Genomic DNA, 13937 nt, shown 5'->3' with positions numbered 1-13937 from the left:
TCACAATGTTCTCTAGGTCGTGGCTGACCTAAACTTTTTTGGTCAACCTGATTTGTCAAGGAAATGGCTGTTGGTCGGTGCTCTATGAGCCCCACCATGATGTATGTGTTTCATCTACATCATTTATTTATTTTTTCAAATCATTTTATGCCATGATAAAAATAAAATAAAAAATGAAGCAGAACCAAATCTCAGGTGGACCACATCACAGGTCCATCTTAGGAACAATGTTGATTGAATGCCCACCATTAAAAACTTCTTAGAACCACCAAAGTTTTGGATCAAATTGATATTTGTTTTCTCCCTTCATCCAAGTCTTCATGACCTAATCGATAGGTTGGATGTCAAATAAACATTATGTGGGCCCTAAGAGGTTTTTTATGGTGTGCATTCCATCACTACTATTTTCCTTTAGTGTGGTCCACCTGGGATTTATATCTGCCTAATATTTGGGATCAAGCCCTAAAATGATATGGGAAAATAGATGGATGATGTGGATAGAACACATAGTCATAGTGGGCCCACAGGGGCACCGACCAATGGCTAGAGGTGTAAACGAGTTGAACTAAGTCGAGTTTGGCACAACTCGACTCGGTTTGGCCACTAGCTGACCCCAGCTTGAACTCGGGTCAATTTGGTTAGCAACTCGAGCCAGTTCGAGCCAAGTTCGAGTTGAGATCAAGCCAAGTTTGTCTGTGTGACATTTTCACAAACACATGAAGTGCACTTTCAATTTCTCACTATATGTAAAGCAACAACAACGATTTTACAAGTATTTCATCAAATAGTGAGTAGGCAACTTCAAAATAAAGACACAAAGGTATTTGTTTCATATATATACCTTCCTCGCCACCTAAGTCATTTCATCAAACACTTGGTGAGCAACATCAATATCAAAATAATCGTGTCACCGAACTAGTTCAATCCAAGTTTGATTTGAGTTGGGGTTCAATCCGAGTCGGCTCGAACTTGGTTCAAAATTTTTTTTACAGCTCGAACTCAGTTTCGAACCGAGTCGAATTGACCCTTTTCGAGTCGAGTCGAGCTAACCGTGCTAACTCGGTTCGTGTACAGCCCTGAGTGACCAGCGTCACAAGCCAAACCGCGTCTGTGCTGTTTCGACACGAGTGAGAGAGAGAGAGAGAGAAGGAAAAAAAAATGAGGAAGAGGGGAAAAAGAAAGAAATGAGAGAAGGGGCTTAGGGCTCGTTACCTCTGGCCGAGGTGGAAGAGAGAGAGAGAGGGGGGGAAGGAGACTCCATATTCAAACCAGGTAGCCGTTACCTGCAAGAAAGTAATCTGTGAGTGGAAAAACACCATATTCCCCTGTAACATTTCTTGCTTCATTACCTGATACCAAGTTACAGGTTGAAACCTTGTCACCTGTAAGGTTTCTCTCACAAATACCAACTGTAGGAAAGTTACAGGCATCCAAACGGCCCCTAAATAGTAAATTCTTGTGGGTGTGGTAAGAGCGGTAATGGCTGGAGTTAGAACTTACATTCTCAAGTCATTCTTCTCTGGCCCTAGTCTTTCTTCGAAGATACGATCCATTCATCCATACAGTTCTTCTATGGACTTTCCAAAACGTCCTTTCCAGAATGTTCCGATATCATCGGGTTTAAATATGTCCGATACATACCACACAAAAGGGTATATAGGCCAAACCCATATTAGAACGTTGTCTCTTTCATCTCTCGTAGATATTCAGCATTTCAAGATTGATTCTGTTGTACCTTCATCCAGACATTTACATAGCAGCAGGCTGGTAAAAAATACATCACACCATCGAATTGCTTTATTCCCTCTGTGCATAAATGGCATGTCATTTCATCGAACATATTCATCAGATAAAGCGGAAGTTTCAACCACAGCCATTGCAGGCGAATCAACTGTTGATAACACCAATGTAGTCGGAAGTGATTGGGTTGATAGTTTTAAGATTGCTTGGCATTCTGCTGTAGATGCTGCAGCTTATACAGCAAATAAGGCTAAAGAGGCATCCGACGAACTCATTCCTTATGTTAAACAGTTGGTTGACTCTCATCCATATCTGGAAGATGTTATCATCCCAGTTGGTGGGACTGTGTCTGCTACACTGTTAGCTTGGCTGGTCATGCCCAAGATTCTAAGGAGATTACACAAGTACTCAATGCAAGGATCTGCTGCATTACTATCTAGCAATCTGCCTCTTGAACAAGTTCCATATGAAAAAAGCTTTTGGGGTGCCTTGGAAGACCCTGTGAGATATCTAATCACCTTCATGGCATTCTCACAGTTGTAAGTTGTTTCTCTCAATTTTAAATATTTAGCATTCTTAGTTTCAGAACATTTCCTCTCCATGCATTGACTGATAGAACTAACATAGTGGTTCAGAACATTGATTTTCTTGGAACAGCTCTTAGGACATGGTTAGTTTGTGCGTGCTTCCATTAAGAATCACATGTAAAATGAATATCTTGTTAACCTAAATTTATTTTGTGAGAGTGTGCAACAAAAATGGAAAGGCAGGATACATGAACAAATTACATGTGATTGGGTTTTAGGCACAATTTGGGCAAAACAGTATCTGGGACAAGTTTATGATGACAATGAATCAGACTCGTTTGGGCCCTGCTTGGGATCACGGAAATGAGAATGTGAATTTTGTAAATCCATGAACTTGTGAAATTGATGGATTTGCATTTGACAAATTCCAAAATCCATTGTTTGGGAATCAAACTACAAATTCATGGATTTGGGGAGCATTTATTGCAGAGGATTTCTTCTTGTTCTTCTTCTTCTCTTATAAGTCTCGCATTTTGAGGATTTGCCCATTCTTTAGTTTCTGGGTATTTGGATTTGCTCCAAATCTGTGGATTTATGGAGGCGTGGATTTGGGTAATCCATGGTTTTGGAAAATCCTTAACAAAAAACAAAAAAAAATGAGATTTGAAATCCATGGATTTCACAAATCCCTCACCCCCAAACAGCCCCTTGGGAACCTTTACATTTTTTGCAATGCATTTTGACTCTGTTTGACTATGTTGTGGAAAAATAATTTTGGTTGTTCTGACAACAGTTGTTCCATTCTGGTTTTATCCTTTTGACAATATAAATACCCAATAGCACAAGAGAACAGGGTGTCTAAAGTATCACCACTTACCAATAGGATCAAAAGACCAATAGCCCTTTGTAATCCGGTTAATACAACAAAAATTACATGCTAGCTATTGTTGGACTCTGTGCCCATCACCCTCACCCTAAAGCTGGAATGCCAATCAATTTCAGCTTGCTTATTTATGTACAACATATGCTTCTCTGAATTATTAAGATAGATTTAAAGGGCCGGAGAGGGATCGTAGAAAGGTCTGAAACACTACCTCAAGTAATGCACCTCAGCTTCATTCAAGTCTTCAACTTGTTTGATTGTTAGTCATTGATCACAACTTTCAACCATTGCTTTGACGAAGGCTTGATTGCAAAGTTTAAAAGCTTGAAACTCAACTCTGATAGGATGAGTACCTGACTCATAGTAAACTCAGGTCCTACTTTTAGATACCTAATTGATTCAACTGAGTTTTGTGTGTGTTTTCTCCAACTGAGTGAAAAAATTGTCAAAAGATCAATAAAATGCTAAAAAAATCCTGAGAAAGTCAACCACTAGTCCACCCATCAAAGCTTCACATTAAGTGATTATTTGATCAACTAAAAACTTTGAAATCTTTGATCGCCTTGTAAACATGGCCAATAAGCTATTGGTTGTGATCCTGCAGATTGGGGAAACAGAAATTCAAAGTATGGAAACTGATTTCTTAAGCTAGTCCCAATGCATGCCTTGCGGCATTCTCAAGCCTTCTTGGGTTGCACTGCTTCTAATATCTAACTTGTTGTCAAGTTGAGTTTGAATTTGTAAACTTTGACAGAGAGCATTCAAATTATTATATATAAATAAATATAAATATAAATGTAAATGTATATAGGAAACAAAAATTCAAAGTATGGAAACTGATTTCACAAACTAGTCCCAATGCATGCCTTGCGGCATTCTCAAGCCTTCTAGGGTTGCACTGCTTCTAATCTTTAACTTGTTGTTAAGTTGAGTTTGAATTTGTAAACTTTGACAGAGAACATTCAAATGATTATATATAAATAAATAAATATAAACATACATACATACATATATATCTGTGTGTGTGTGTCCGCGCATGCGTGGACATCAAAAAAGGCACCAGCCCCCACTCAGAACAAGAACCCAAGCCTACAGAACCATCAATGCATATATATGATATGTACATCAGAGCATACAATGCCTTGTTTGGCTAGAGAGTCCACTTCAGAGTTTGCCTCTCCAGGGATGACCTTTAAACTGATTGGATGCACTCTGCACAGGTCCTGGGCTTCCTCAAATGCTCGTTATATTGAGATTATGAATGTTCTATCACAATTGCAAAGAATTGCTTGGATTGAGAATTTGTATTCCAGATTTGCTGCATTGAGTGCTATAAACATAAACCAGACCATCTCTTTCTTATGTTTGCATTTCTTTTTAGTGGCTTATAACTTATCGGTAGAGTTTTTGTTGTTCATTTTCTTCTACAGAGGTGTGATGATTGCGCCCACCACAATTGCGTCACAATACATTCCACAAGCTTGCAGAGGAGCAGTTATTCTTGCATTTGTATGGTTTCTGCATAGGTGGAAGACAAATGTATTTACCCGTGCTCTAGCCACCCAAAACATAACTGGGTCTGATCGAGAAAGGTTGCTAGCCTTAGACAAACTCTCATCTGTGGGTCTCCTTGCACTAGGATTGATGGCTTCAGCTGAGGCTAGTGGTGTGGCTGTGCAATCCATTTTGACCGTTGGAGGCATAGGAGGTAAACTTCAAATGTCTGCTGCTAATACTGGTGGAAATTTTCTGTATGATCCATGTGAAAGATTCTTGAGTAAAATCAACGATTATAAAAAAAAAAAAAAGGATTCTCAAGTTAAATACTTGTGAGAGAATTTATCACATTAGTAGGTTTCATCTTTAATTTCCTGAATCAAATGCTTGCTGTTTTACGTGAATTCTCTCCAGCCACTGGTCTTACATTGTGCCCTATCGCTTGTATATGGATTTGTTAAAACAATATAGATCCACCCCAAGATTCAGAAAATATGGATTTAAAAAAATAGAAATCACAGTTTTACTATTTAATTATTCAAATTAATTGATCAATCACTCTACTACGTAATGTTAAAACTAACATTATCCCCCTTTTTATTAACATAATTTATTATTATTATTATTATTTTTTGAAAGATGAGACTTTTATTGAAAGAAAGCAAGGGAGAACAAAGGCAAAAAGAAAACAAAAACAGAAAGGCTGCAGGGAAAAAAAGAAAAAAGTAAAAAAAACTAAGAAAAAGAACACTAGACTGCTCCATGGCAGCCAAATCCCACAACTAGAACAACAACTAAGGTGCCTAGTCTTTGAAGAAGACAAACTCTCGAGAAAACCCCCGCAACAGAAACCGATGTATTCCCGAAGCATCGATTGTTTCGTTATGCCCAAACCGCCCAAAGGACTGCCAAAAAGATAATCCTCCACTTCTTTTTACCCAAAGCTCCTCCTGAATCCACATGTCACCCGGAAAATAATTCTTCTATAGAGATCAGCATAACCCAGGAGATGCCCGTCAACCTAAGAACACTCCATCAGATATCAGAAGTGAATGGGCAGTGCATTAGGAGGTGATCCACAGCCTCTTCTGCTTGAAGACAAAGAAGACACATTCGGGATATGCATGCCTCTTTTCCTCAGATTATCAACTGTCAGAATTCTTTTTCTTCCCGCAAGCAAGCCGAACGCTGCTACCTTAGGAGGCACTCCATAGAACCAAACTGTATTGGTATGACAAGAAGAGGAGAAAGTTGAAGCTGACAGAGACTTGTAAAAAGATCGCACTGAAAACAACCTAGAACTTGTCAGCGACCAATGAATAGTCTTCTGAAGGCGAGGAAAGAGGCAAGGAAACCCCCTATAAATGGTAAAGAAGGCAAGTAAACTTCTCTAATTCAAAGCCTGAGAAGTTCCTACGAGAAGGAGGAATCCATATTACTTGGCCTCCATTATAGCAATAACAGTCCTTGACCAAAGAGTCCGGATCTAAAGAGACCGCAAACAATGCATGATAAGATTTAGCTAGAGTATGATTGCCATACCAAAGGTCCAGCTATAGCCTTTGCCCAAATTTAAAGATATTCTTTCAAACATAGTCGGGGCAGATCTGGCTATTCCTTTCCACAAGAGGCGTGGTAAAGGGAGGAATTCTTAGTCCACTACCCTAATCTAGCCTCACCATATTTTGCGATTATAATTTGACGCCATAAATAGTCTTCTTCATTCCCAAACCTCCAAACCCATTTGCCCAACAAAGCTTCATTGACCAGAAGGAGGTCCTTGATGTTAGCCCTCCCCCTTCCTTATGAGTATAAACCTCTTTCCAATTAAGGAGGGGGAATTTAACACCATTCGAGCCACCTTGCCAGAGGAAATTTCTTCTAAGTTTATCTATCTTCGCAATCACAGACTTGGGGCATCTAAAGAGCGATAGAAAATAGATTGGCAAATTGGATAAGGATGCCTTAATAAGCCAGCTTCCACATAGAAACCTTTAAATAAGCCAACCTCCTGTCCACGAGATAGCGTACCACTGAGAGCCTCCGTAACCAGTGTTTTAAGTATCGATACTATCGGCCGATATTATCGTTATCGGCCCCCAGCGAGACGAAACCCGTCCGATAACCCCCGGAAATACAAAAAAACCAAAAATCCAGATCTCGCACGATATATCGGCAATATCGCACGATGTATCGGCAATATCGCACGATATACACAAAATATCGTGATATATCATCGATATATTACACGATAATGCCTGATATGATAGACATGCGACATACCATGACATTTTATCCGCATCCCATCCAGAAATTCCAAAAATATATAGAAAAAAAATCTATTACCTGTTCAATATGCCTAAGAGCGGACTTTCTACTGAATTTGGTGGGCCGTGGTTGACATTTCCGGGTCACAGGAGAGAAATCTATCGACTTCTGAAGAAATCCAAGCGAAATCCTCTTTGAAATCTCGAGAAATCATCGTGAGATCTGAAATTTTCTGGATTTGGGCGAGATTTTAGGGTTCCGGAAGGCCGGAACCCTCTCTGTGTCGAAAAAAAGGGTGTCCGAGCCCTCTTTAAGTGATTTTGGGTTGAGTGGTGTACCACACACCACCGAACTTATGTGTTGACGTCATCAAGTTCTGTGGGTCCCATCATAAGGTATGCGTTATATCCAAACCGTTCATCCATTTGGCGAGCTCGTCATAAGGCTTGAGCCGAAAAATAAGACAAATCCAGAGATCAAGTGGACCACACTGCAAACAACAGGCAACAGTGGGAGATTGAACGTCTACCATTGAAACCCTTTTGAGGTCAGAAGTCTTGGATAAATATGATATTTATTTTTCCTCTTCATCCAGGTCTGTGTGACCTCATGAACAGATTGGTTGGAAAATAAAAGTTATGGTGGGCCCTACGAATGTTTTAACAATGAGAATCATTGTCCCACTGCTATTTGTGGTGTGGTCCACCTGAGCTTTGGATATTACTTATTTTTGGGCTCATGATTTAAAATGATCTCTCCAAATGGTTGAACGGTGTGGATATAATCATATAATAAATATATTATTGTGGGCCCATATAACTTTGAATCTTGTCCAAGAGGAAGTGGATTGGCTGGTGTACCACACATCAACTATGCAGCTGGCGGACGCAGATTGCGTACTACCCCCGCACGCCCCTAGCTCCGAACGGGCAGGTCTATGGGCGGGCCCACCGTGATGTATCTTTACATCCAAACCGCCAATCCCTTTTCTCATATTATTTTAAGGCATGAACACGAAAATGAGGCATATCCAACGCTCAAGTGGACCACACCAAATAATAAGCTTGGTTGCATTAAAATGCACTAAGCATTAAATGTTAGTTGGATTAAATGCAAGAGTCATCTGTGGTGTGGTCCATTTGATCGTTGGATCTGCCTCATTTTTGTTTTGATGCCTTAAAATAATCTGAGAAAAGGAATAGACGGTTTGGATGTAGAGATACATCACGGTGGGCCCGCCCACAGACCTGCCCATTCGGAGCTAGGGATGGGCAAGGGTAGTACGCAATCCGCGTCCGTAGCTGGAGTAGGTACGTTTCGTGTGAAGACAAGCGCTGACGCTCCTCTAGCTCCAAGTTGTACGAACCGTTCAAGGGAGATCAAAGGTACATGGCCCCACAATTATGTATTTATTATATCCACACTGTTTATCCATTTTTAGAGATCATTTTAGAGTACTAACCAAAAAATGAATCATATCCAAAGATCAACTGGACCACACCACTAATAGTAGTGGAGATAATGATTTTCACCTTTAAAAATTTTGTAGGGCCCACCATATCGTTTATTTTACATCCAATCTGTTCATAAGGTCACAAAGACCTGGATGAAGAGGAAAAACAAATTTTATATTGATCCAAAACTTCCGTGAACCCCTAAAGGGTTTCAATGGCAGATGTTCAATCCCCCCACTACTTTTTTTAGTGTGGTCCACTTGATCGTTAGATCTATCTTATTTTTTGTCTCAAGTGGACTATACTCAAGGAAACAATGGTGGTTAAACACGGTACCATTAAAAACTTTTTAGGGTGCACCTTGATTTTCGCTATATTTTATTAGGCACTTAATTTATTGATAACTTCACATAAGTTTGAATGAAGAGAAAAAACAATTATCAGCTTGATCTAAACTTTTGTGGCCCACTAATGGTCAATCATCAATGTTTCCTATGGTATGGTCCACCTGATTATTGGATTTGCTTCATTTTTTTTGGATAATGTCTTAAAATGATATGAAAAAACGGATGGATGGGGTGGATACTGAATATAGTTGTCTTAGTTCAATTGCACAACGCATATCTTAGTACAATATACAAAGGAAACCTATTATGCCCATTTCTTTTTTGAGATTTTATGATTTAAAAGTGTGTATTAGGGTCTTTTTAAATTATCCCTGAAGTTTCATTAAAAAATTCAACAAATTTCCCAATGTTTCCCCATGTTTCCCAAAAGTGCGATAAATTATACGATACAAACGATATATCCCGTGCGATAACCGATACGTATCTGTATCCCAAGGGTGCGATACATTGCGCGATACCGATATTTCGAACACTGTCCATAACCAAAACGAAGAGAAAAGGGGACAAATGGTCTCCTTAGCGAAGACCTCTTGAAGCCCTAAAGTACCGAAAGGGGAATTGTTGATGAGAATAGAGAATTGATGAGACATCAAACACGATCTCATCCAAGCTCTCCATTTGAAACCAAAGCCCATTCTTTCAAGCATATAATCTAGGAAAGCCCAATCGACGTGGTCATATGCCTTTTCTAGCTCCAATTTACACATGATTCCTGATTTTTTGGACTTAGCTTGAGAATCCAGGCATTTATTAGCCATAATAAGAGAATCAAGTATGTCTCCCTTTCATAGAAGCATATTGGAAGGGGGAAATAATCTTAGTAACAACCATCCTGAGCCTCCGACTCAAATTTTTTGCTAGGATTTTATAATGGCTACCTATAAGGCTTATAGGATAAAAATCCTTGATGTTTTGAGCACCTTCTAATTTATGGATAAGCGCAATGAAAGTGCTTCCCAGCTCTGTGGCTAGCCTGTTGTGGTAAAAAAAAATCATAAATGAAATCCATCAAGTCTGATTTAATCAATTCCCAAAAAGATTGGAAAAACGCAATCAAAAAACCATCAGGACCCGGGGCTTTGTCCCTACCCAATCCCCACATTGCTTCTTTCACCTCCACGATTAGGATCAAGCGTTCCAAGAATACGACATCTCAGAGATAAACCTGAAAGGGCGATTATCTAAACGAGGTCTGACCACATTATCAACATAAAGCAACTTAAAATAAAATTCAACAATTGAGGATGTAATATAATTCATATTCGATAGAACCACATCATTAATGCAAAGAAAGGATATGAAATTGGATTGCATCCTTGCATTGGCCATGGAGTTCTTGCCACTGAGGGAACCATTGAGTTCTTGCCATGATTGTTTTAAGGTTGTAGTGTTATCGGAGAAGAATTAAATAACAAAAATAATATTTTGTAATCCCTATGCGGCCTCGTTCTCTGAGTTTCATATGGTGGAGCCTATTTGTGAGTCTTGCTATTCTGATTGATTAAGGACCTTATATCAAATAGTTGACGCTTAAATCTTATTTTCCTTATAAGAAAAGGATTTCCATAAAAGTCAATTCACAGAAGAACTTACCATCTTAGTTAAAGGCTAACTGTAAGCTATGAATGTTACTTGGTTATGGTGCAAATAGTTCTGGGAAGAAACAATTATGCTTGCCATCAACAACTGAATGGTTGTCATAAGTGTATGGTTGATAATATGCACTTTTGGCCATCTACATGCATATAAATCAATTGAAATGAATCAAAGTGGCTTCTTAGGCGACACTGTGTCCAACAAAAATGTTACTCAACTCATTTCAATAGTAGATAATTTGCCCCATTAAGTTTGGTAGCCATGATTTTTCTGTTGTTGGGCAAGCACTTATGGATTGGATTGACGAACATATTGTTGACCCATCATTTCCTCTTTTTAATCGACAACATTTAAGGAGCTCATTGTCTTGGTTTGATGAATTTCAAAGAACCCACTAAAGGAGGGAATTGGTTTTCTTTCACTCGATACTAATAGTTCTAGCTTATAAAAGGAAAAAATGAGCAATGAACATTATTGGTGATCACAGAAAAAGAAAACAAGAGAGTAATGTTCATAAAAGAGAATAGGATTAAGAAGATAAGAGGAAATTTCATCTCATTGAATGGGAGGATGTGTGTAAGCTTTGGGATCAAGGGAGGGGCAGGATTACGAAACCTAGAGCTATTGAATTTAGCATTGCTTGGTAAATGGGTTTCAAGGTTTGGAGTGGAGGAGGCTTCCATATGGAGAGAGATAATAGCTAGGAAATATGGGTTGGGTGAGAGGGGTATATGGATAAGGTCATCATCTCTATACAGGGCATCATATTTATGGAAAGCGGTGGCTTTGATAAAAAGCAAGGTGTGGGCAGGAGTAGGCTTATATTTGGTGGATGGGAAGATCATTAGGTTTTGGAAGGATATTTAGGTGGGGGAGCAAAAATTGAGCGAACTGTTTCCCTATTTAGCGGGGGTTGTTATAGAGTCAAACTTGAGGGCTGATAGATGCTATTCAATTCATGGAGAGGCTATCACTTGGGCACCACCATGTCACAAGAATCTGGTTGATTCAGAGATAGAAGAATTTATTTAGTTGATAGATCTACTCTCCAAAGTATCCCCGGTGCCTATGGAAGCAGACCAAATGATATGGCTTAAGGGCAAGTTAGGTAAATTCTCAGTTAAATCTTTTTACAAGCATGTAAGTGAGGTTGGCATCAATGAAGTCATTTGCCCAACACCTTTTGTTTGGTGGTATGGGGCTCCTCCAAATATAGTTGTACATGCTTGGTTAGTGGGAAGAAAGAAGGTGCTAATAGCAGACAATCTTCCTAAAAGAAGGATGATCATCCCTAATTTTTATTTAATGTGTTATCAAGATGAAGAATTGGTGGATCGCCTCTTCATACATTGTTCGTTCCCACAAAGGTTTTGGGATTGCTTCTTCGATATGTTTAAGGTTGCATGCGTGTGACCAAGCTCTATTGACCAATTCATGTTGGTGTGGCATGGTGGAGGCGATGGGAACATAGGGAAAAAAGTGTGGCATTTATGTTTAGCTGTGGGCTTCTAGTTCATATGGCTAGAAAGGAATGATCGTTGTTTCAGTAATAGACGAGGGAAGGTGTTGGAGGTTTTCAGAAGGGCTAAATCTCATGTAATGGATTGAGTGATTATATCCAAAGTTATTTCCCAATTCTCGATCAATTGGATTGAGTTGTAATTTTATTATTCTTGTTTCTTAGTTTTTTGTATATTTGGCGCTGACCTTCAATGAATAAATTTATCATCTTTCGAAAAAAAAAAAAGGTGAAAAATGAGAGATAAATAAAGGAGAAGACAAAAGGGGAAAAATGATATGGAGAAAAAGAAAAGGTCAAGAGAATGAAGTAGAAAATAAAATGAAAAGTTGACGATTTTGATTTATGGGCTCCTCATAGCTTTAGTATTCATGGGAAGGAATGTTGAAGATTCAGGTCTTCCACTTGGGATTTGAAGAGGGTTGGGGCTCTCTGGTCCTTAACGATGAACGACGAGCGATTGACGATGAACGGCGAGCGAATGGATGAGCGGATGGAGGACAAATCTAGATCAGTTGACGGATTCAGATATACCAAAGGAACCAGAGCTACTAAGGAACACAGAACAGGCGATTTCGAAGAAATATCTAGGGACGAACAAGCGTTGAGTGACTGGAAACAAGTTTCAAAGAGAAAGGGGAAAGAGCAAAAAATCAACAAACTGGTGAGGAAGACCGTGTCCTACCCCACTCTCTTCCTTAGAGAGTACCCAGACAGATGGCTCCCTATCAACATCTCGAGGATTTTTGGGCGAGCAAGAGCAGTAATGGACGTTATCATGCCAAGGGACCGGCAAAATGGGCTATACAGAGGATTTGCATTGGTGAGAATGAGTTCGAAATAAGAATTGGCCAGGGGAGTCCAGATGTTACACGGTGAGAGATTTGGTGGAGTTCCCATGCTGGTTCAGAGGGCGAGGTTCGGTGCGGAACGACATTCCTCTAAAGGTAAACCCCTTAACGTAGAGAATAAGAAAGTTTTCAAGACCGCTCACTCCCAGAGTCTCCAATCTAATGGATACTCTTTCAAAGACGCACTCTTAAATTCAAAAGAGCATCAAAAGATTAATCAGAAAAATAATCCCTCAATCTCCCACAACACTGACAAAGAGAAGAAGAAAGAGACTCCCAAGGAAGAATCGAATGAAAAAGGAGTAGACTCTGTTATATGCATTAATCAAGAAACTTTCAACCGCACTAGAATCGAGCTCCTGGAATCGGTGGTGGCGATTACTAAAGATGGAGTTTCTATTCCTCAAGTCAAAAAATGGATCGAGGAATGTTGTGGCTTTCAACCTGCAAACTATAACATTAAACCCATTGGTTACAATGAACTATGGATAAAGGTATGCCCTGGTCTTAATCCAGACATGCTAATCATGGTGGGAGTTTTACACAGTGACGGTCCGATCGCTAAAGTTCTGAGATGGGACAAGTTTTCCATCTTCGGGATGGAAGATGTTTGGTTCCTCATTTGGGGAATTCCAATGGAATTCTGGTTCGATGAATTCTTCATCAAGACGGCAGCCATTCTCGGATCCTTCATAGATCTGGATCTTAAAACCAAGCTGGAAGAAGAATTATCAGTTATCAGAGTTTGGGTCAGAAGGAAAAAGGGAACCCCATTGCCGTCGCATATCCAAGTCCATGCAGATAACAGAGAAATTCATCTCTCGATGTGAAGAGAGGACATGAATGGGAAAACCCCCAGGTGGGGTGACTTCTGGCGCACCAGGGAAGCTTCTTCGTCCTTGTCGTTTTCAAATGCAGAGAAAAGGGTACATGAAGGAGCACAAAATCCATGCTCTCAGGGACCACGGTTCCCCTCTCCCTGCATGCCAGCTACCTCCCTAGGCGAGCGTGCCTCGCTTCAATCTAATCAGAGGACACCATCCTTCTTGCAGAAGCCCCGATTTCTCGTCCCAAGATTGCCGCTCCTCGAGACGTGCACTCACAATCGTGTAGGGCGGAGATAGATCCACGTCAGCTTCCTTCGCAAATCTCCAGTGAGTCAGATCCAGATCACATAACCCTTCTGTCACGCAAT

At 39.8% G+C, this 13937-nt stretch overlaps 1 protein-coding gene across 3 annotated transcripts in view; it reads left to right on the top strand.

Moving 5' to 3' along the window:
- Positions 1-1180: 1180 nt before the first annotated feature.
- LOC131225595 (mechanosensitive ion channel protein 1, mitochondrial-like) overlaps positions 1181-13937 on the top strand; it is a 44768-nt gene continuing 32011 nt past the window's right edge. For 2 of the 3 annotated variants that reach the window (XR_009161406.1, XM_058221146.1), the window contains exons 1-2: positions 1216-2279; positions 4581-4858. Coding sequence is in view for 2 of the 3 variants with exons in the window: in XM_058221146.1 (XP_058077129.1) it covers positions 1480-2279; positions 4581-4858 (1078 nt within the window). In the remaining variant the exon portion in view is untranslated. Of the gene's footprint in view, positions 2280-4580; positions 4859-13937 lie in introns of all 3 variants that reach the window. The other variant, XM_058221147.1, reaches the window with a different exon arrangement.

This window comes from Magnolia sinica, chromosome 14 (assembly GCF_029962835.1).
Source record: "Magnolia sinica isolate HGM2019 chromosome 14, MsV1, whole genome shotgun sequence".
Taxonomy (NCBI): Eukaryota; Viridiplantae; Streptophyta; class Magnoliopsida; order Magnoliales; family Magnoliaceae; genus Magnolia; species Magnolia sinica.
The sequence above is the reverse complement of the archived record's forward strand: the minus strand, read 5'-3'. Positions and strand labels throughout refer to the sequence as shown.